The following is a 24,408-nucleotide window of genomic DNA, read 5'->3' as shown; positions in this document are numbered from 1 at the left end:
CGGGCTATACAATACTTACTTGCGTGTAATCAGCATCGACATTAGACTGATATGAATCCAGAACGGTTATGGGGGTTTGGTTTCACTTATTTTGTTGGTTTCAGTTCTTGGGCGGGAGGGCGTGTCTTGTAAACAGAGTACAGCTGCGGTTGTGCTGTGTACTGTAGTTGGTGGTGAAGCAGTCTGAAGTAAAAGACAAATGGCGAGAGGGAGAAGACAAAATCGACACATGAAGAAACTGTTCATCCTTCGAGGTTTGCCAGGAGTTGGAAAGACAGAGAAGGCAAAGTAAGCTAATCAATCCAAACGATTGGGAGCCTGCCTTATCCCAAGTCTTTTTTGTCAAAATAGGTATTGTTTTGAGAGCGTGGGTTCATTTTCTGAAGTATCACCTAAACACTTTTTTAATATGGCTAATATTGAAGATTGTGGCTTCTATCAATGTAATTGTCTGCATCATTTCCAATCCCCCATATACATTTTGTTGTTTAATATACAGTACCAGTCAAAAGTTTGGTCGCACCTACTCATTCCTGTGTTTTTTCTTTATTTGTATTATTTTATACATTGTATAATAATAGTGAAGGCATCAAAACTATGAAATAACACATGGAACCATGAAGTAACCTAAAAAGTGTTAAACAAATCTAAATATATTTGAGATTTGAGATTTTTCAAGTAGCCACCCTTTGCAAAGAGAAAAGACAGTCCATCATTACTTTAAGACATGAAGGTCAGTCAATCTGGAAAATTTTCTTCAAGTGCAGTCTCAAAAACCATCAAGCGCTATGATGAAACTGGCTCTCATGAAGAGTTACCTCTGCTGCAGAGGATAAGTTCATTAGAGTTACCAGCCTGAGAAACTGCAGTCCAAATAAATGCTTCACGGAGTTCAAGAAACAGACACATCTCAACATCAACTGTTCAGAGGAGACTGCGTGAATCAGGCCTTCGTGGTCGAATTGCTGCAACGAAACCACTACTAAAGGACACCAATAAGAAGAAGAGACTTGCTTGGGCCAAGAAACATGAGCAATGGAAATCTGTCCTTTGGTCTGATGAGTCCAAATTTGCGATTTTGGGTTCCAACCACCGTGTCTTTGTAAGACACAGAGTAGATTAATGGATGATCTCTGCATGTGTGGTTCCCACAAAGCATGGAGGAGGAGGTGTGATTGTGAGGGGGGGGGGCTTTATTTAGAATTCAAGGCACACTTAACCAGGATGGTTGTAATTTTGAATAGACTGAAACACTTTATTTGAAATATCTAAATATCTAATGATATGATTTCCTTTTTTGCTTTCCAGAAAACTCTGGGACGAATATGCAAGACTTGGACTGAAAGGAGACATTTTCTCCGCTGACAGGTACCATGAAAGAACCAACTACACCAAAGGAAACTTTCAGCTCAACCATCAGCAGAATAGAGAGGATGGTGTGTATTGTGGTGGCTGGGGGCAAAAGCAGAAACAATCTGCTCATCGTGTCATTACACACACATCGTTTGTTCTTCTTTTTAAAGTACTGGTACTCTGGCTTGTGTTGACAGTTTTTAAAGCCATGAATAGAGGTGTGGATCCGATCATCGTTGACAACACAAACATTTCTCTTTGGGAGATGTGGCCCTATATCCACATGGTGAGGACGTGTGTGTGTGTGTGTGTGTGTGTGTGTGTGTGTGTGTGTGTGTGTGTGTGTGTGTGTGTGTGTGTGTGTGTGTGTGTGTGTGTGTTTGAAATGCATACGATTTCTAGTTTAGTTAGTCCCAGCTACCAGGCATTGCAGAGACATTTCAATGTTATTTTTGTAACGCTCCACTTATTTTCTAGTCATTGTCACATCCTTTGTACTTGTGAACCTAAACGGCATCTGACTAACTACAAGACTGGTTGAAGCTGGTTTCCAGATGACTTCCTACTAGGTGGTGCTAGCGGCAGATGTCATAATAAAATATTCTTTCTCTCAGGGGATTGGACAGAAGAACTATTACATCATAATGGTGGAACTGCCTAAAGGCTATCCTCAGAACAACATCTCCATCAACAAGCTGTACAGGTCAGAAACAACCTCTTCATTTTAACAGCCTACATTCTCACAGTGTACACACAGTACATGTGCATTGGGGTAGGATCGTATACTTGTTTACCAGTTTTACAGCCGTCAATAGATTGTTATTACTTATCTATAAATTATACATTGGTTATCAATTCAATGATTTTATTTAAAACGGTGTTATCTCCCTGTAGACGGTGTCGTGGTAACATCCCCAAGCGTAAGTTCAGGTCCTTTGAGGCTCGCTGGAAAAAAGCTGACAGCATCTGGCATGTACTTAACGACGGCTACTCCAAAAAACGCTGGAAGAGAAGCAAAGAGGAATGGAACGTCCAGTGATGAAGACATGCTGGTCTCCCCCCCCCCAAAGTCTCCAAAATACAGAACAAATTAGCCGGGGCGGCAGGGTAGCCTAGTGGTTAGAGCGTTGGACTAGTAACCGGAAGGTTGCAAGTTCAAATCCCTGAGCTGACAAGGTACAAATCTGTCGTTCTCCCCCTGAACAGGCAGTTAGCCCACTGTTCCTAGGCCGTCATTGAAAATAAGAATTTGTTCTTAACTGACTTGCCTAGTAAAATATAAATAAATAAAATACTTAACTCTCTGGTCATAACTATCAACTGTACAAAGCTATTTGTTCAGAAGGAGAGAAATAATCCATCCTCTATCCCCACCCCCTTTTCCTGAAAGACCTGACCACAGTCACAGGAAAGAGTAAAGTCACATTCTTATTGTTTTCTCCCAGAGCAGGAGAGAGGAGAAGTACCTCCCCCTCTTCCCCCAATATGGCCTGACGCAGACAGGAGAGAGGAGAAGTACCTCCCCCTCTTCCCCCGATATGGCCTGACGCAGACAGGAGAGAGGAGAGAAGTACCTCCCCCTCTTCCCCCAATATGGCCTGACGCAGACAGGAGAGAGGAGAAGTACCTCCCCTCTTCCCCCGATATGGCCTGACGCAGACAGGAGAGAGGAGAAGTACCTCCTCCTCTTCCCCCGATATGGCCTGACGCAGACAGGAGAGAGGAGAAGTACCTCCCCCTCTTCCCCCGATATGGCCTGACGCAGACAGGAGAGAGGAGAAGTACCTCCCCCTCTTCCCCCGAGGAGAGAGGAGAAGTACCTCCCCTCTTCCCGATGGCCTGACGCAGACAGGAGAGAGGAGAAGTACCTCCCCTCTTCCCCGATATGGCCTGACGCAGACAGGAGAGAGGAGAAGTACCTCCCCTCTTCCCCGATATGGCCTGACGCAGACAGGAGAGAGGAGAAGTACCTCCTCCTCTTCCCCGATATGGCCTGACGCAGACAGGAGAGAGGAGAAGTACCTCCCCTCTTCCCCGATATGGCCTGACGCAGACAGGAGAGAGGACCTCCTCCTCTTCCCCCGATATGGCCTGACCTCCCCCTCTTCCCCGATATGGCCTGCACAGACAGGAGAGAGGAGAAGTACCCCCCTCTTCCCCCGATATGGCTTCCCCCCTCTTCCCCCGATATGGCCTGACGCAGACAGGAGAGAGGAGAAGTACCTCCCCCTCTTCCCCCGATATGGCCTGACGCAGACAGGAGAGAGGAGAAGTACCTCCTCCTCTTCCCCCGATATGGCCTGACGCAGACAGGAGAGAGGAGAAGTACCTCCCCTCTTCCCCCGATATGGCCTGACGCAGACAGGAGAGAGGAGAAGTGTCTCCCCCTCTTCCCCGATATGACAGGAGAGAGGAGAAGTACCTCCCCTCTTCCCCCGATATGGCCTGACGAGGAGAGGAGACAGGAGAGAGGAGAAGTACCTCCTCCTCTTCCCCCGATATGGCCTGACGCAGACAGGAGAGAGGAGAAGTACCTCCTCCTCTTCCCCCGATATGGCCTGACGCAGACAGGAGAGAGGAGAAGTACCTCCCCTCTTCCCCCGATATGGCCTGACGCAGACAGGAGAGAGGAGAAGTACCTCCTCCTCTTCCCCCGATATGGCCTGAGAGGCAGGAGAGAGGAGAAGTACCTCCTCCTCTTCCCCCGATATGGCCTGACGCAGACAGGAGAGAGGAGAAGTACCTCCTCCTCTTCCCCCGATATGGCCTGACGCAGACAGGAGAGAGGAGAAGTACCTCCTCCTCTTCCCCCGATATGGCCTGCAGACGGAGAGAGGAGAAGTACCTCCTCCTCTTCCCCGACAGGAGAGAGGAGAAGTACATCCCCCTCTTCCCCCGATATGGCCTGACGCAGACAGGAGAGAGGAGAAGTACCTCCCCCTCTTCCCCCGATATGGCCTGACGCAGACAGGAGACAGATAGCCAATGGACTGTAATTAAACTGGGGAACTCATGCATTAAAGTACAAACACACATCACAGGGAACCCCCCACTTTATCGTTATGTCAGCTCTGGAATGCTTCAGTGTCCGACCATTTTGAATATGATATTAAGCCAAGCCACAACACAGAGTGGTTGTGCTTATGGGCTGAAAACCACCTGTGACATTTTTCTGTCTCTTGGTTTCACTGTGCTGTCATTGTTATTGAGTGGCTCTGAATAACACCTGTTCCTACTAGAGGATGCTCACTGTAAAATCATCCATGGGATTGTTCTATGAGGCTGGTCTACTGTAAGTCTCAAATTATTTTTTTTAAAGAGAACAAATCAATCAAAACCATCCACGTTTAATTTAAAGTTAAAATCCCCTGAAATCCCCGGAAACAAATAAATGTCATGAGGTTACAGCCAAGAGAACATTGTAATGCAATGTAGTTTTATTGATCTCTTGTTTTATTGATCTCTCTCTCTCTCTCTCTTGCTCTCTCTCTCTCTCTTGCTCTCTCTCTGTCTCTCTCTCTCTCTCTCTCTCTGTCTCTCTCTGCTCTCTCTCTCTCTCTTGCTCTCTCTCTCTCTCTCTCTCTCTCTGTCTCTCTCTGTCTCTCTCTCTCTCTCTCTCTCTCTCTCTCTCTCTTCTCTCTCTTGCTCTCTCTCTCTCTCTCTGCTCTCTCTCTCTCTCTTGCTCTCTCTCTCTCTCTCTCTCTCTTGCTCTCTCTCTCTCTGTCTCTCTCTGTCTCTCTCTCTCTCTCTTGCTCTCTCTCTCTCTCTTGCTCTCTCTCTCTCTCTCTCTCTCTCTCTCTTGCTCTCTCTCTCTCTCTCTCTCTCTTGCTCTCTCTCTCTCTTGCTCTCTCTCTCTCTCTTGCTCTCTCTCTCTCTCTCTCTCTCTCTCTTGCTCTCTCTCTCTCTGTCTCTCTGTCTCTCTCTGTCTCTCTCTCTCTCTCTCTCTCTTGCTCTCTCTCTCTCTGCTCTCTCTCTCTCTGTCTCTCTCTGTCTCTCTCTCTCTCTCTCTCTCTCTCTCTCTCTCTCTCTTGCTCTCTCTCTCTCTCAATTCATTTTCAATTTAAGGGGCGTTATTGGCATGGTAAACATATGTTTACATCGCCAAATCAAGTGAAATAGATATTAAACAAAAGTTAAATAATCAATAGAAATTGAACAGTAAACATTACACTCACAAAAGTAAAAAAAAAAAAATAAAAACATTTCAAATGTCATATTATGTCTATAAACAGAGTTGTAATCATGTGCCAGTAGTTCAAGTACAAAAGGGACAATAAATAAACATAAATATGGGTTGTATTTACAATGGTGTTTGTTCTTCACTGGTTGCCCTTTTCTTGTGGCAACAGGTCACAAATCTTGCTGCTGTGATGGCACACTGTGGTATTTCACACAACAGATAAGGGACTTTATCAACATGTATATCTGATGTAACAGCCAGAGTGAATGGGTCTGTCCATTAATCACCCTCCTCCTCCTCCTCCTCCCTCCTCAACATGTCTGAACAAGAGGAAACTCTGACTCTGATCTGATTCCACTTCCTGCACCACTTCCAGTCATCTTGAAACCAGCCTTGTGGTTAGTCAGATGCCGTTTAGCTTCTCAAGTGCAAAAGGATGTGACAATGACATGAAAATTAAGTTACACAAAAATAACATCAGTTCAAATATCTCTGCAATAGCTGGCAGCGAGGAATAAGACATTATAGTTTATCAATCTCATCATATGCACACCAAACAGGCATATAAAAACACACACACATACACACATAAGTGCTTGTAGTTGAAATGCTAAACGGCATCTGGCGAACCACAAGACTGGTTGAAGCTGGTTTCGAGATGACTTCCTACTTGGTGGTATTGGAGGTTGAGTCATATCAGGGTGTAGATCAGCTTTAATACTGCAGATAGATTATGGTTTCCATCAACATAATGGTCTGCATCACTTCCAATCCCCCATATATTTGTACTTAAAATACACAAAAAAAACAGAACCAATACTGCCTGGTTAGGGTAGTGATGAAGTCAGGTGGTGACTGAGGCTCCTGAGGGCTGTATGAAGAGAGAGTAATCAGGGTAGTGATGAAGTCAGGTGGTGACTGAGGCTCCTGAGGGCTGTATGAAGAGAGAGTAATCAGGGTAGTGATGAAGTCAGGTGGTGACTGAGGCTCCTGAGGGCTGTATGAAGAGAGAGTAATCAGGGTAGTGATGAAGTCAGGTGGTGACTGAGGCTCCTGAGGGCTGTATGAAGAGAGAGTAATCAGGGTAGTGATGAAGTCAGGTGGTGACTGAGGCTCAGGGTAGTGATGAAGTCAGGTGAGGGCTGTATGAAGAGAGAGTAATCAGGGTAGTGATGAAGTCAGGTGGTGACTGAGACTACTGAGGGCTGTATGAAGGGAGAGTAATCAGGGTGGTGATGAAGTCAGGTGGTGACTGAGACTACTGAGGTCAGCTGTATGAAGGGAGAGTAATCAGGTGGTGAGAGGCTCCTGAGTGATGAAGTCAGGTGGTGACTGAGGCTCCTGAGGGCTGTATGAAGAGAGAGTAATCAGGGTAGTGATGAAGTCAGGTGGTGACTGAGGCTCCTGAGGGCTGTATGAAGAGAGAGTAATCAGGGTAGTGATGAAGTCAGGTGGTGACTGAGGCTCCTGAGGGCTGTATGAAGAGAGAGTAATCAGGGTAGTGATGAAGTCAGGTGGTGACTGAGACTACTGAGGGCTGTATGAAGGGAGAGTAATCAGGGTGGTGATGAAGTCAGGTGGTGACTGAGACTACTGAGGGCTGTATGAAGGGAGAGTAATCAGGGTAGTGATGAAGTCAGGTGGTGACTGAGGCTCCTGAGGGCTGTATGAAGAGAGAGTAATCAGGGTGGTGATGAAGTCAGGTGGTGACTGAGACTACTGAGGGCTGTATGAAGGGAGAGTAATCAGGGTAGTGATGAAGTCAGGTGGTGACTGAGATAGTGATGAAGTCAGGTGGTGACTGAGGCTCCTGAGGGCTGTATGAAGAGAGAGTAATCAGGGTGGTGATGAAGTCAGGTGGTGACTGAGACTACTGAGGGCTGTATGAAGGGAGAGTAATCAGGGTAGTGATGAAGTCAGGTGGTGACTGAGATAGTGATGAAGTCAGGTGGTGACTGAGGCTCCTGAGGGCTGTATGAAGAGAGAGTAATCAGGGTGGTGATGAAGTCAGGTGGTGACTGAGGTTGGTGAGGGCTGTATGAAGGGAGAGTAATCAGGGTGGGGATGAAGTCAGGTGGTGACTGAGACTACTGAGGGCTGTATGAAGAGAGAGTAATCAGGGTGGTGATGAAGTCAGGTGGTGACTGAGGTTGGTGAGGGCTGTATGAAGGGAGAGTAATCAGGGTGGGGATGAAGTCAGGTGGTGACTGAGACTACTGAGGGCTGTATGAAGGGAGAGTAATCAGGGTGGGGATGAAGTCAGGTGGTGACTGAGACTACTGAGGGCTGTATGAAGAGAGAGTAATCAGGGTAGTGATGAAGTCAGGTGGTGACTGAGGCTCCTGAGGGCTGTATGAAGAGAGAGTAATCAGGGTAGTGATGAAGTCAGGTGGTGACTGAGACTACTGAGGGCTGTATGAAGGGAGAGTAATCAGGGTGGGGATGAAGTCAGGTGGTGACTGAGACTACTGAGGGCTGTATGAAGAGAGAGTAATCAGGGTGGGGATGAAGTCAGGTGGTGACTGAGACTACTGAGGGCTGTATGAAGGGAGAGTAATCAGGGTGGTGATGAAATCCAATTGTGTGTAACAATGGGGAGCAGGTGTGTGTGATGATGGTTACCAGGTGTGCGCAGTGTGGGTTGCCAGAACAGGTGGTTAGTAAACTGGTGATGTTGAGCGCTGGAGGGAGGGAACAGGACAGGTGGATAGTAGACTGGTGATGTTGAGCGCCGGAGGGAGGGAACAGGACAGGTGGTTAGTAGACCGGTGATGTTGAGCGCTGGAGGGAGGGAACAGGACAGGTGGTTAGTAGACTGGTGATGTTAAGTTCCGGAGGGAGGGAACAGGACAGGTGGTTAGTAGACTGGTGATGTTGAGCGCCGGAGGGAGGGAACAGGACAGGTGGTTAGTAGACTGGTGATGTTGAGCGCTGGAGGGAGGGAACAGGAGTAGGCGTGACACACTCCCCTAATTGGAGTGAACTAATGGAAAACAACTCTTAGGCTTCTACTTCCAGGTTAACCATCCTATATACATTCTACGTACACAGTATATTTTGCAATTATTTTATTTTGTTCGTTTTTAGTCTCCTCCTCCAGCTCCACTCAACCCCTACAGTCTATCTCTGAACACCAGCTAGTTTTTAGTCTCCTCCTTCAGCTCCACTCAACCCCTACAGTCTATCTCTGAACACCAGCTAGTTTTTAGTCTCCTCCTTCAGCTCCACTCAACCCCTACAGTCTATCTCTGAACACCAGCTAGTTTTTAGTCTCCTCCTCCAGCTCCACTCAACCCCTACAGTCTATCTCTGAACACCAGCTAGTTTTTAGTCTCCTCCTTCAGCTCCACTCAACCCCTACAGTCTATCTCTGAACACCAGCTAGTTTTTAGTCTCCTCCTTCAGCTCCACTCAACCCCTACAGTCAATCTCTGAACACCAGCTAGTTTTTAGTCTCCTCCTTCAGCTCCACTCAACCCCTACAGTCTATCTCTGAACACCAGCTAGTTTTTAGTCTCCTCCTTCAGCTCCACTCAACCCCTACAGTCAATCTCTGAACACCAGCTAGTTTTGATTTCTATTTCCCATATATTTTTCAACTGTGCTGCAATGTTTCCCAAAAGGTTTGAAACAATCTATTCTCATAGATTCTACAGTACCTATTGTAAATTAAAGATAACCTTTGTGTTATTGTGTTATTAATGGATTGACCGTGACTTTTCAAATCACCCAGCAGTGCTGTTTCCAGAGTTAACTCCAGGTAAATGTTGCAATTCTTCAGCCATTGGACTTGTAACCAAAAACAAGCTACATATGGACAGTACCAAAACAAATGATCTATTGATTTGTTCTCTTCGCAGCCAAATCTGCAGAGCTGGGATGGTTGTATGGTTGTACCATATATAAATAACATTCTATTGGTTAAGAATTTGGTGTAATAATAATTTAAATTCAAAAACTTGAAGTTTTGAATCCAGTGTCGTTTTGTGTATCCATGTGCCATGGAATCGGTACATAGAAAATCTCTTCCTAACTTTTAAATTTTTTGGTCCTTAAATGAAACTGGTATACTTCTTTATTCATCAGAATTTTCTTTAACTAATTATGGTCTTTAATACAGACTAGTTCCTTACTTCCTCCCCCTAGTTCCTTACTTCCTCCCCCAGGGCCGACAGACAAGTTCCTTACTTCCTCCCCCTAGTTCCTTACTTCCTCCCCCAGGGCCGACAGACAAGTTCCTTACTTCCTCCCCCTAGTTCCTTACTTCCTCCCCCAGGGCCAACAGACTAGTTCCTTACTTCCTCCCCCAGGGCCAACAGACTAATTCCTTACTTCCTCCCCCAGGGCCGACAGACAAGTTCCTTACTTCCTCCCCCTAGTTCCTTACTTCCTCCCCTAGTTCCTTACTTCCTCCCCCAGGGCCGACAGACAAGTTCCTTACTTCCTCCCCTAGTTCCTTACTTCCTCCCCAGGGCCAACAGACTAGTTCCTTACTTCCTCCCCCCCAGGGCCGATAGACAAGTTCCTTACTTCCTCCCCCAGAGCCGACAGACTAGTTCCTTACTTCCTCCCCCTAGTTCCTTACTTCCTCCCCCAGGGCCGACAGACAAGTTCCTTACTTCCTCCCCCAGGGCCAACAGACTAGTTCCTTACTTCCTCCCCCAGGGCCGACAGACAAGTTCCTTACTTCCTCCCCCAGGGCCAACAGACTAGTTCCTTACTTCCTCCCCCAGGGCCAACAGTTCCTAGTTCCTCCCCCAGGGCCCCAGACTAGTTCCTTACTTCCTCCCCCAGGGCCAACAGACTAGTTCCTTACTTCCTCCCCCTAGTTCCTTACTTCCTCCCCCTAGTTCCTTACTTCCTCCCCCTTTCACTTGCCTCTTCCATTTCTGTGGTAATGCTGCAATTAGTTGTTTGTACTGTAGATTCGAAAAGAGCAGACATTTCCATATATTTTTTGTTAGCTGCATGTGTCACATAACTCCACCAGTCCTATTTATGATATCATTTAGAAAGGTTATACAGTTTAAAAAATGTATCTAAAGAAAAAAAAAGTAGTTTTTTATTCATTAGTATATTTGAGTTTAACCATAATATTTGTTGTACTATTTGTTGTGTCTTTTCTGGTGCATTAAACTGAAATGGCAAATAATTTTCTATTGTTTGTTTAGCTATAGTTATATTTTGGAGATCATTTCATTTTCAAAAACCAAAAGTGAGAGGTTGCAATCTGAGGTTGCAAAAGGGGAAAAGGCCATTCTTGAACATGGGGTGAGACATTCTTACTAATCTGCTAGAGAACCCGTTCGGATTTAAGTATAGCTTTTGTATGATTGAAGACTTTAGTGAGAGGTCTAATGCTTTAATATTTAATAACTACTGCCCTCCGAATTCATATTCATTATTTAAATTGGCCTTAATTTTGTCTAGCTTGTCTTTCCAAATTAAATGCAATGTCTTTAGGTGTAGGCAAGGCCATAAGCAAATAGGTAAACTGGGATTTGACTAAAGAGTTAAATCAGGGTAAACTGGGATATGACTAAAGAGTTTAACCAGGATGATTTTTCCACAAATGAACAGGTATTTTCCTTTCCACGGTAGCAAAATCGTATCTTATTTTTGCTAACTTTCTATTAAAATGTATTGTAGTGAGATCATTTCTTTCTTTCGGGATATGAATACCGAGTATGTCCACTTCACCGTCAGACCATTGGATCACAAAAAAATTGTGATCCAATACGTAATATAGTAAACATATCATAATTTGGTTGTAATCCAGAGAGATTAGAACAAGTATCTAGATCATCTATGAGGCTGTGGAGGGATCCAAATTGTGGATTTAAAAGAAAACATAAATCATCAGCAGATAAGGACACCTTTGTTTTTTAAGTCCTGGATAAACTAACCCCTTGATAGTAGTGTTGGATCTGATTTGAATAGCTAACATTTTAATGGCCATAATAAATAGATATGCCGATAGTGGACAACCTTGTTTTACTCCTCTTGACAGTTTAAAACTTTCTGAGAAGTAGCCATTATTTACTATTTTACACCTAGGGTTACTATACATAACTTTAACCCATTTTATTTAAAAAATTGAAATATTCCATGCATTTATATATAAATTCCAGTTGTACTTTATCAAAAGCCTATTCAAAGTCAGCTTTGAATGCCAGGCCTGGTTTCCCAGATTTTTGATAGCGTTCTATTGTTTCCAGTACTTGTATTATATTATCTCTAATGTATCATCCATGTAAAAAACCTGTCTGATTATGATGAATAATAAAAGAAAATAGCTTTTTAATTCTAAGCGCTATGCACTTTGCTAGAATGTTTCCATTACAACACTGAAGTTTAAGGGGCCTCCATTTTTTTGTGTGTTTAAAATAGACTGGATCTTTATACACTGCTCAGAAAAATAAAGGGAACACTAAAAGAACACATCCTAGATCTGAATGAATGAAATATTCTTATTAAATACTTTTTCTTTACATAGTTGAATGTGCTGACAACAAAATCACACAAAAATGATCAATGGAAATCAAATTTATCAACCCATGGAGGTCTGGATTTGGAGTCACACTCAAAATTAAAGTGGAAAACCACACTACAGGCTGATCCAACTTTGATGTAATGTCCTTAAAACAAGTCAAAATGAGGCTCAGTAGTGTGTGTGGCCTCCACATGCCTGTATGACCTCCCTACAATGCCTGGGCATGCTCCTGATGAGGTGGCGGATGGTCTCCTGAGGGATCTCTTCCCAGACCTGGACTAAAGCATCCGCCAACTCCTGGACAGTCTGTGGTGCAATGTGGCGTTGGTGGATGGAGCGAGGCATGATGTCCCAGATTGGTGCTCAATTGGATTCAGGTCTGGGGAACGGGCGGGCCAGTCCAGAGCATCAATGCCTTCCTCTTGCAGGAACTGCTGACACACTCCAGCCACATGAGGTCTAGCATTGTCTTGCATTAGGAGGAACCCAGGGCCAACCGCACCAGCATATGGTCTCACAAGGGATCTGAGGATCTCATCTCGGTACCTAATGGCAGTCAGGCTACCTCTGGCGAGCACATGGAGGGCTGTGCGGACCCCCAAAGAAATGCCACCCCACACCATGACTGACCCACTGTCAAACCGGTAATGCTGGAGGATGTTGCAGGCAGCAGAACGTTCTCCACGGCGTCTCCAGACTCTGTCACGTCTGTCACATGTGCTCAGTGTGAACCTGCTTTCATCTGTGAAAAGCACAGGGCGCCAGTGGTGAATTTGCCAATCTTGGTGTTCTCTGGCAAATGCCAAACGTCCTGCACGGTGTTGGGCTGTAAGCACAACCCCCACCTGGGGACGTCGGGCCCTCATACCACCCTCATGGGGTCTGTTTCCGACCGTTTGAACAGACACATGCACATTTGTGGCCTGCTGGAGGTCATTTTGCAGGGCTCTGGCAGTGCTCCTCCTGCTCCTCCTTGCACAAAGGCGGAGGTAGCGGTCCTGCTGCTGGATTGTTGCCCTCCTACGGCCTCCTCCACATCTCCTGATGGACTGGCCTGTCTCCTGGTAGCGCCTCCATGCTCTGGACACTACGCTGACAGACACAGCAAACCTTCTTGCCACAGCTTGCATTGATGTGCCATCCCAGATGAGCTGCACTACCTGAGCCACTTGTGTGGGTTGTAGACTCCGTCTCATGCTACCACTAGAGTGAAAGCACCGCCAGCATTCAAAAGTGACCAAAACATCAGCCAGGAAGCATAGGAACTGAGAAGTGGTCTGTGGTCACCACCTGCAGAACCACTCCTTTATTGAGGGTGTCTTGCTAATTGCCTATAATTTCCACCTGTTGTCTATTCCATTTGCACAACAGCATGTGAAATGTATTGTCAATCAGTGTTGCTTCCTAAGTGGACAGTTTGATTTCACAGAAGTGTGATTGACTTGGAGTTACATTGTGTTGTTTAAGTGTTCCCTTTATTTTTTTTGAGCAGTGTATTTACAACTGGATTGTTGTGTTAGTTCTTCTGTCAGAACTTCCTGAACTTAAACAAAATATGGCTTTTTCTCCATCCTACCCTGATTGAGAATACTGTAATTTTCATAGTCATGCAGCCTTTGTGTAGTCGTCTTGGTAGTTCCATACTTCTTCCATTTAAGAACGATGGAGGCCAATGTGTTCTTGGGGACCTTCAATGCTGCAGATATTTATTGGTACCCTTCCACAGATCTGTGCATCGACACAATCCTGTCTCAGAGCTCTACTGACAATTCCTTCAACCTCATGGCTTGGTTTTTGCTCTGACATGCACTGTCAACCAGTGTGTGTGCCTTTCCAAATCATGTCCAATAAATGTAATTTACCACAAATGGACTTCTATCAAGTTGTAGAAACAGGATGCAATGGAAACAGCATGCACCTGAGCTCAATTTCAGTTGTTTATTTTTAGTACATTTGCAAAAAAATAATAAGAATGTTTTTGCTTTGTCATTATGGGGTATTGTGTGTAGATTGATGAAGGAAAAAATAGTGTCATCGATTGTATAATACGGCTGTAATGTAATAAAATATGGAAAAGGACAAGAAGAAGTCTGAACTCTTTCTGAATGCACTGTAAGCTCCCAGCCTACTCAGCCTGTCTTTTCTAACTTCCTGTTAGTTAGCCATGAGAGAAAAAGTAACAAAAATATATAGGCCTGTAATGTGTTGTTTTCTTAACAAGGAGGCTTAAATGAATGTGTAAAGCTTTGAGTTTAGGCTGTCCTTATTGATTTGTTTTACATTTGGGCTACATATAGACTAACATGTTGTTTTTGAGCCATTTTACTATGATATGTTCCCAAAAACAAATCAACCTTTGAAATACTGTTATTCCTTAACCTCGTACATCTAAAACTGTCAATCACCATCGTCAACATCATCAACATCATCATCATGTAATGAATCGCTGGTGCAACGCCTGACGTGACAGGAAAGTACCGTAGTTTCCTGCGGTTGGGTCCGTAGCAAAACTATTGGGTGATCAGTAGGCTATTCTAGAAGACCTTACCATACAGACAGACGTTGGAGCTCTCGACCACTCAACGGTGTTACCATCAGAAAGGTGTAAGAAATTAGTTTGAAGGATTATTATAAAGTAGTTGCAACGGTAAACGAACTGAAAATGGGGAGAAAGAGGACAAGGGAAATCATAATTCTCAGAGGACTCCCCGGATCAGGGAAGACAACTGTGGCAAGGTAAACTTTTTTTATATCGCAAGAGGAGGATAAAAAAGTCGTTTTTCTTGATGATAATAAATACATTGCTAAAATAAACAATTCGATTTACCGTTATCAAAATAAATAGTTTTAAATATACACTGTGAATTGTTCTCCATCCTATCCTTGATTAGCATATTCTTGTCGGATTTGGTCAAATGTAAAACTTGTACAGGAGTTTTCAGTTCATTTATAGCACAGACTACATTGATATAGCTTCTGTAATTAAAAAAATATATATAGGATAGGATAGGATGAACTGTCCCCGAGGGGAAAATTGTCTTAGACACCAGTGTTGATGTAGCCTATTGATCAGCTTTACATGTATTTGTAAAAAATAAAATAAAAATCGAAATAATGAATCTAACTACTCCTGAGGTGCTGACCTGTTGCACCCTCAACAACCAATGCGATTATTATTATTTGACCCTGCTTGTCATCTATGAACATTTGAACATCTTGTCCATGTTCTGTGCCTAGCCTAGTGGTTAGAGCATTGGACTAGTGGTTGCAAGTTCTAATCCCCGAGCTGACAAGGTACAAAATCTGTCGTTCTGCCCTTGAACAGGCAGTTAACCCACTGTTCCTAGGCCGTCATTGAAAATAAGAATTTGTTCTTAACTGACTTGCCTAGTAAAATAAAGGTAAAAATGTAAATTAAAAAATATATATATATATAATCTCCACCCGGCACAGCCAGAAGAGGATTGGCCACCCCTCATAGCCTGGTTCCTCTCTAGGTTTCTTCCTAGGTTTTGGCCTTTCTAGGGAGTTTTTCCTAGCCACCGTGCTTCTACACCTGCATTGCTTGCTGTTTGGGGATTTAGGCTGGGTTTCTGTACAGCACTTTGAGATATCAGCTGATGTAAGAAGGGCTTTAGAAATAAATTTGATTTCATCTGATGATTAAAAATACCTCTGTTTTCAAAGATGTCGACTACAATGCAATACTCCTTAGAATTTTAAGGAGAAAACAACTCCTTGGCCTACATTAGAACACCACCACAGAAGCTTCACGATTGGCATCTTCCCAGTAAGTTGTTGTTTGGCTACTTGGCTACTTGAAGAGAACTATGGCCTATAACTTGCAGCCCACCTCTTCCAATGCATTGTGGAAAAGTGTTCATCGAATTCTACTATACATATACAGATGAAGAGCCGAAATGAGTATAACATCCTGCAATTAAACCCTAGGCTACTATAAAACCTTCTATTGTGGCATAGTGAGAATGCTTCATGGGCAATTGCGTTGTTTTTGTGTTATTGGTTAATTTCGATAGCATATTCCCATATCTGATTTTCAACTGTTGTCAAAGCCGAAATGTGTATGACATCTTGGCATTTAAAGTATACAACATTTTTTTAAATGTCACAAAGCCTACTATAAAATGTTTAGTTTTTTTAGGATACTCAAATTGCAAACTATTTAGGACGCAAGTATAGGATTTTGGACATGGCTATGAGGGTTGAATATGGGTATTTTACAAATCCAGAGAAGAAAGAACTTTTCTCCCGCTTAACCCGTTATTTTCCGACAAAAACATTACACGCCACAGGAAAAAACATAAAAGCACATAGATGTAGCCATGCTCTCTTGCGTAAATAAATTAAACAAGCTAGGCTAATCTGTTTTAGTATAAACTGTATTATTGTACTGTATTGTATTATACTGTTTTATAAGGACTGGAATTATGCACCTCGTTCAAACTATGATAAAGCAGGGAGAGAACATGCGATTCTGTTGCAGCACATGCGGCCTGGCCTATAGGCTAGCGAATATATATATTTTTAAATAATATTTCCCCTGTTATTAGGCCACCTCCTCTTACTCGCTATAGTGTTGTTTCCTTGCTTTCGACAGTTACATTAAACAAGGTTTGTTGTCCTTATCTTGATCATTCTGATGACATGCTTGAATAATATAGGACTAGAATTGGATGCAGAAGGCATTCACTTCTCTATAAATTAGACGCGCATTCACGAAGATTAAATGGTTATGGGTCTAGGGAATGAACCATATATGTTTCAAATCATCCCTTTAAAATCCGTTGGGAATATACAACGACAAAAAAAAACTACGAATTATATATTTTTTGACTGAAATAGGTCGTGCTAGTGTCAGAGGTCGAGTACAATAAACGTGTTTTATTTGGCTCTCTCAGTTGTGGCTTTACCAGTAAAAATAAAAACATAGCTACAAAGAGAGGACCATTAGGACAATTCAAGTTGCTTTAGCAATGGAAAATATACTTCAAATGAGTAGGCAACACTCAACACTCAACACCCATCCATCCTCAACAGCTTCCTCCTGCAGTGTGTTCCGCTTGGCCACATTGCCACCACATTCAGCAGCGTCTTTATGCTGATGATTTGCATCCAAAACATTGTCTCATTGAGGGCTGTGAGACACAGATCGTTAAGCTCCCGCTGAAAAGTACCCGTTGCCAAAAAACCCGAGGGTGGATAACACTTGGATGTAGATCTTATATCTTCTCAAAAATCCTGTAAAATTTGGTTTTGGGAAAGAATATCTGATTAGCCAATCTTTTTTATGCAAAAAAAACAAAAATGCGCGTTTCAAACAGCAAGATCAGACACCTCTCATTCGATTTCCCATTATCTCAGTCTTCTATATTTCGCATGTGCCTTTAATTTATCAAATTACGGTACTTTATATGGATTATTATCATAACAAATGGACTGTGATCAAATGATATGAAATAGCCTGTCATGAATTCACAATATAAGTGGGTCATATCATGAATTCACAATATAAGTAGAATGAAATCGAAAAATGACTATATGACTACTCTCACAATTTCACACATTTTCAACATATATTTTCCCCATTTTAATTTTGACAAGCAGTTGCCTTATTCCACCACTTAGCATTGCGTGTACGCATGGTCAAGGCTGTGCGTGAATTTTCACACACTCTCAAGCAAACGTTCATATTGATAAATCTCACACTTTGTGTAGAATGATCCCGCGCATGGTTTACGCACATATTTGTTGCCTAAGCATGATTAATAAATGAGGCCTCCTGTACAGTCATCCCCAGGGACCAGTTTTCTTCATGTGGAACTGACAGCGTTTTAGTAACATGAAATCTTATTCAAATCTGTTCATATACAACCCTATGAAGAATATATATATATTTTTTTTAATTGACAAGCAAGCACTTAGATTTGGTCATTTTCATGTTTTCATAAATTCTTAGAATGTTTGAGACCGGTGCACCATAGCCAATCAGAGGGACAGTAGGCCTTTATGCAAATAAGCCATTTGCCACATCATTCACTTTGAACTGGACTGTGTTTACAGGCAGTTGGGCCTGCCATCATTCACTTTGAACTGGACTGTGTTTACAGGCAGTTGGGCCTGCCATCATTCACTTTGAACTGGACTGTGTTTACAGGCAGTTCACTTTGAACTGGACTGTGTTTACAGGCAGTTGGGCCTGCCATCATTCACTTTGAACTGGACTGTGTTTACAGGCAGTTGGGCCTGCCATCATTCACTTTGAACTGGACTGTGTTTAGAGGCAGTTGGGCCTGCCATCATTCACTTTGAACTGGACTGTGTTTACAGGCAGTTGGGCCTGCCATCATTAACAAATATGGTGACAATGATGTAGGCCGTGTGCAGTGGTTATGATATGGTTTTGCTTTTTAATTTTTTTTACACTTGGTCACATACAGCTGATGGGTTGTGCATTGAAGTCCACAAATGAAGGGAAAAGCAGAGAGGAGGAGAGCGCATAGGTACGAGAAGAAATACAACGTGGCTGCCATGAAAGGGAACTGTGTTTACCCGTGATCAGTGGTGTATTCATTCCGCCAAATTCTGTTTGAAAAACGTTTCTTAAACAAAATGGGGATAAACATGCCTTCGTTTGTTCAATAGAAACTCTCGTTTGCAACTGTTGGACCAATGATTACACTCTAGATAAGGTAGATGCAGGCAAGAGTGTGCAAGGCGGTATTGGATGTGTCACTATCTGTCCATGTGTCACTGTCTTGTCACCTCAAAATGTTCTCTCCACCTGTGTGCACCCATGCTGTAGACTTTGATTGATAGGTGGCTATAGGGAAATTTAGAGTATCATGTAGTAGCCTAAACCTATTGATATTACATTGAACTGGGTACATGGAATATGAATGACAGTCATCCAATATGCTGTAATAGAAATAAGGCCATGCTCATGAAAAACAAAAACGTCCTCCCTCGTCATCAACATCGCCGACCGCCACTGCCTTACTCTGACCATTTTACTCGCCCTAGCAGAGCTGGTTAGGCTGTTTACATGTTATCTAGAGCGTCCACCTGAAGGGGGGAACTGATAATCAGAGAGAAGTACATGGGAGGGGCTTGAAGCCATCTTATGCACTTGTCTGATAACGTTTGGTTAAAAACACTGTCTGCAGAGAGGGATGCTGCCTCTCACAGTCACCCATAACCTTCAAAATATTATTGTCCTTTAGCATACGCTCTTATCCAGAGGAGCAATTACAGGAGCAATTAGTGTTAAGAGCCTTGCTCAAGGGCACATCGACTGATTTTTCACCTTGTCTTTTCAGGGTTCCATGGCCGTTTGTGTCATTTTATTTATTACTCTTTTTAACTGAGCCTTATGGCTGTTTTTACAATTCTGATCTTTTGGTCTTTTGACCAATTACATCACATCTTTGGCCAATAATTGGGCAAAAGCTCCGAATTGGGCTGCACAGGATATCTATATAATCTAGGGTTGAATGGTGTTTCCAGGGATAAGTAACGGAGAGAAACCAGTAAATTATAATAAATTATTATCATGAACAGCATAGCATCAAATGGAACAGTTAAATGATATGGAATGTTTAAATGATATGGAATGTTTAAATGATATGGAACTGTTAAATGATATGGAATGTTTAAATTATATGGAATGTTTAAATGATATGGAATGTTTGAATGTTTAAATGATATGGAACTGTTAAATGATATGGAATGTTTAAATGATATGGAATGTTTAAATGATATGGAATGTTTAAATGATATGGAATGTTTAAATGATATGGAATGTTTAAATGATATGGAACTGTTAAATGATATGGAATGTTTAAATGATATGGAATGTTTAAATGATATGGAATGTTTAAATGATATGGAATGTTTAAATGATATGGAACTGTTAAATGATATGGAATGTTTGAATGTTTAAATGATATGGAATGTTTAAATGATATGGAACTGTTAAATGATATGGAATGTTTAAATTATATGGAATGTTTAAATGATATGGAATGTTTAAATGTGGTCTGCATGATGAATCATCAACGCTCAGGGTGGCGACAGACAGCCAATCTCAGTATGGAGCGCAGACTTCACAGACCTAGCATCTCATCATGGTAACTTTTTTTTTATTGTGACAGGTAGGCCTGCATTTCCTGCAGCATAGTCTACGCTACAGTAATATAAAGACCAAATGCGCATCTAATTTACCCATCTCCATCTGGTTTTCAGGGGTCACAGAATGTTTGTTTTTTTATTGCCGCAGCAGAGTTTTTTTTAACGGTCTTTTACTTGAACAGCGTCGCTTTAAATCAGTGCACGCATGCGTCAGCTCTCTCGCAGTCTTTCTCTCTCTCTCCACCAACTCCATTCAAATTGCATCCAAAGTAGATAATCCTGTTCTAGATTTATATATAGCCATATACATAGATGTCCCATAGCCTACCTCTTTCAGGTAATACATTCAATGCAGTATTAGCCTTATATTTAGCTAATGAATGATTGGTTATGTATATAATATGCTTCTAATTTATAGCCTGTCTCTTGCGCAATACGCACGCACCTGTGCCTCTGCTGGCCTCTCTCCTTAGCCCTTGGTGTCCAATTTAGGAAAAGCTAGACTATAATAGTTTGCTGGACATCCTTTTTTAACGCATTTCTGATACCAATAGACTATTTGAAGAGGGACACAAGCTCTTTTGTTGCTGAATGTGAAATACAGCAGCCCAGTGGTGGATTTAGGTACAGGCGACATGGGCAGACGCCCAGGGCGGAGTCTTGCCGCCGCGGCACGGGGCGCCCCGCACATTTTTTATAAAAAATAAAATAAAAAATCGGAATGGTGACATTTGCGCGATCAGTTTTCAATCTCTCATTTGTACGTCAGGTCAATCATATCATGTCACCGTGTGGGACTATGGGTCAATTAACCTTTGTCGGAGTGGGCGCCCTGATTCTAGTTTGTGGGAGGGGGGCTGAGGGGGGGGGTAGTTCTCACCCTGCTTTATCATGGTTTGAACGATGTGCGTAATTCCAGTCTATATATAGTATTCTAAACTGGGTGGTTCGAGCCCTGAATGCTGATTGGCTGACAGCCGTGGTATGTATTTAACTAGGCAAGTCATTTAAGAACAAATTCTTATTTTCAATGACGGCCTACTCTGGCCAAACCTGGACGACGCTGGGCCAATTGTACACCGCCCTATGGGACTTCCAATCACGGTCTGATGTGATACAGCCTAGATATCAGACTGTATAACACGGGTATAACAAAACTAGTATTTTTACTGCTCTAATTACGTTGGTAACCAGTTTATAATAGCAATAAGGCACCTTGGAGGTTTGTGGTATATGGCCAATATACTGCGGCTAAGGGCTGTATCCAGGCCCTTTTATGTTTTTCTGTCAAGCATAATGTGCAGTAGCCTACATCATGTATGTAGCCTATTGGATAATGTATTTAATGTAGGGCTCATTATATGTCTTTAATGTAGGGCTCATTATATGTCTTTAATGTAGGGCTCATTATATGTCTTTAATGTAGGGCTCATTATATGTCTTTAATGTAGGGCTCATTATATGTCTTTAATGTAGGGCTCATTATATGTCTTTAATGTAGGGCTCATTATATGTCTTTAATGTAGGGCTCATTATATGTCTTTAATGTAGGGCTCATTATATGTCTTTAATGTAGGGCTCATTATATGTCTTTAATGTAGGGCTCATTATATGTCTTTAATGTAGGGCTCATTATATGTCTTTAATGTAGGGCTCATTATATGTCTTTAATGTAGGGCTCATTATATGTCTTTAATGTAGGGCTCATTATATGTCTTTAATTATATGTAGGGCTCATTATATGTCTTTAATGTAGGGCTCTCATTATATGTCTTTAATGTAGGGCTCATTATATGTCTTTAATGTTATATGTCTTTAATGTAGGGCTCGTTATATGTCTTTAATGTAGGGCTCATTATATGTCTTTAATGTAGGGCTCGTTATATGTATTTAATGTAGGCTCATCAGAGTCAGGTAGCATCAGGTTTGAATTTTCAGACAAATCTCTGAACAAATCCAGACATATACAGTCGGCTGATTTATACGCTTTATAATGCCTTTGAATGACCTTTCCAGTTTTTGCGGGAAATCCGGGTTACCGGGAGAAAAGTGATTTATTCTCGGTATGGAACATTTGTAAAATAGCCGGGAACATATTCAACCCTAATTAAAATCCATATAGACATTCAAACTGTTAAGAGCAAAAACGAACCCTTTCTATTGGCCTTTCTAGTCACTAGACTCTTCCATCCTTGTGTCGTGGAAGTGTCTATGGCTATACTACAGAAGAGGTGTTGTAGTTAAGTTAACAACAGAAGAGTAGGTTTAGACTCAGTTCTCCTGACCCTCTAGCTCAGCGTTTCCCAAACTCGGTCCTCGGGACCCCGATGGGTCCACGTTTCTGTTTTTTTCCCCCCATCACTACACAAATGATTCAAATGATCAAAGCTTGATGATTAGTTGATTATTTAAATCAATCCAAAAAAAACAAAACGTGCACCCATTTTTGGGGTCCACAGGACAGAGTTTGGAAATGTCGCTGTAGACAAAGCTGGGTCTTATCAACCCTGTGCCCCTGGAAGAGAAGGGTAGCTATAGTAGGGATACTGCAACCCCCCCCCCCCCCAACCAGGGTACTATAAGGGAACTAGAGTGTGATGTCAGAGCCCTAGAAGAGAAGGGTAGCTATAGTAGGGATACTGCAACCCCCCTCCCCAACCAGGGTACTATAAGGGAACTAGAGTGTGATGTCAGAGCCCTAGAAGAGAAGGGTAGCTATAGTAGGGATACTGCACCCCCCCAACCAGGGTACTATAAGGGAACTAGAGTGTGATGTCAGAGCCCTAGAAGAGAAGGGTAGCTATAGTAGGGATACTGCACCCCCAACCAGGGTACTATAAGGGAACTAGAGTGTGATGTCAGAGCCCTAGAAGAGAAGGGTAGCTATAGTAGGGATACTGCACCCCCCCTCCCAACCAGGGTACTATAAGGGAACTAGAGTGTGATGTCAGAGCCCTAGAAGAGAAGGGTAGCTATAGTAGAGATACTGCAACCCCCTCCCCAACCAGGGTACTATAAGGGAACTAGAGTGTGATGTCAGAGCCCTAGAAGAGAAGGGTAGCTATAGTAGGGATACTGCAACCCCCCCCAACCAGGGTACAATAAGGGAACTAGAGTGTGATGTCAGAGCCCTAGAAGAGAAGGGTAGCTATAGTAGGGATACTGCAACCCCCCTCCCCAACCAGGGTACTATAAGGGAACTAGAGTGTGATGTCAGAGCCCTAGAAGAGAAGGGTAGCTATAGTAGGGATACTGCACCCCCCCCCGAACCAGGGTACTATAAGGGAACTAGAGTGTGATGTAAGAGCCCTAGTGGTCTCCTGAGTAGTATCATCTCACAGGTATAGTCACACACACACACACACACACACACACACACACACACACACACACACACACACACACACACACACACACACACACACTTCTCTATACGAGCTGTGTATGTGTTCTGTCTGAGTAGATGTTGAGTGTGAGTGTGTGTTTTCTACAGGAATATCTTGGAGATGTATGGTTCTGGAGAAGCCTTCAGCACAGACGACTACTTCAGGGTGGATGGGAAGATGGTTGGGTTCCGCGATACATCCCTGAACAAAGCTCATGTATGGAACCGCAACAGAGGTAGGTATAGGATTGACTGGTTAATATGGTTATCGATTCATTTATTCATTCATTTATTGATCTATTAATTTATTGTATTAGATTTCCAAAACACCATATCTACCAATTTCTCACATTTGTGTTTTTTTTTTAAATCAGAAATTTATGCTCATGGGCATTCTGTGTCAAATATTACTGTCCTCAGATGTTTTTTATTCATAGATGTTAGATGTGTATTACAATTGGTTTGGTTCCAAACACTATGTATCCATTGTCTAGTTGGAGTTTAATGTTCGTTTGCTGTATATTTACAGTAACATACACTCTTAGAAAAAAGTCTTCCAAAAGTTTTTTTTTAGGGTTCTACAAAGAACTGTTTTGATCAGAAGGACACTTTTTGGAAGACAAGGGGTTCTTAGTAAGGCAAAGGGTTCTACCTAGAACCTTTAACATCATAAGAACTGTTTTTGAAAGAAAGGGTTCTTTGATGATTCTTTGGAAGGCAAGAAGGGTTCTACATAGAACCATATGTAATATTTCCCAGCATGCTCTATTGAAGCTGTGTTTTTTCATGTACATTGATTGGTTGATTAATTTTATGCTGCACGGAAATATAAATAACATACAGTTTCAT

The 24,408-nt window shown here is 42.6% G+C and overlaps 2 protein-coding genes across 2 annotated transcripts in view; both read left to right on the top strand.

Annotated features, from left to right (window-relative positions):
* Positions 1-103: 103 nt before the first annotated feature.
* LOC115117441 (NEDD4-binding protein 2-like 1) lies at positions 104-2,414 on the top strand. The gene is made up of 5 exons (XM_029645912.2): positions 104-288; positions 1,309-1,436; positions 1,551-1,639; positions 1,968-2,056; positions 2,248-2,414. The coding sequence occupies exons 1-5, from the start codon at positions 200-202 to the stop codon at positions 2,390-2,392; spliced, it is 540 nt and encodes a 179-aa protein (XP_029501772.1). The 5' UTR covers positions 104-199; the 3' UTR covers positions 2,393-2,414.
* Positions 2,415-14,533: 12,119 nt separating this feature from the next.
* The window catches only part of LOC115117439 (NEDD4-binding protein 2-like 1), a 13,275-nt gene continuing 3,400 nt past the window's right edge, over positions 14,534-24,408 (top strand). The window contains exons 1-2 of the mRNA XM_029645910.2: positions 14,534-14,762; positions 23,668-23,795. Coding sequence (XP_029501770.1) covers positions 14,689-14,762; positions 23,668-23,795 — 202 coding nt within the window. The 5' untranslated portion in view covers positions 14,534-14,688. The remainder of the gene's footprint in view (positions 14,763-23,667; positions 23,796-24,408) is intronic.

The sequence above is a fragment of the Oncorhynchus nerka genome, linkage group LG19, assembly GCF_034236695.1.
Source record: "Oncorhynchus nerka isolate Pitt River linkage group LG19, Oner_Uvic_2.0, whole genome shotgun sequence".
NCBI classification, from domain to species: Eukaryota; Metazoa; Chordata; class Actinopteri; order Salmoniformes; family Salmonidae; genus Oncorhynchus; species Oncorhynchus nerka.
Note: the sequence above shows the minus strand (reverse complement) of the source record. Positions and strands in the feature narration are given on the sequence as shown.

Bases quoted from the DNA above. Each gene is read 5' to 3' on its own strand.
- LOC115117441 (XM_029645912.2), top strand. From the start codon at position 200: ATGGCGAGAGGGAGAAGACAAAATCGACACATGAAGAAACTGTTCATC. The intron at 289-1,308 runs GTAAGCTAATCA...TTTGCTTTCCAG, and splicing joins GGAAAGACAGAGAAGGCAAA to AAAACTCTGGGACGAATATG. The intron at 1,437-1,550 runs GTGTGTATTGTG...TTGTGTTGACAG, and splicing joins TCAGCAGAATAGAGAGGATG to TTTTTAAAGCCATGAATAGA.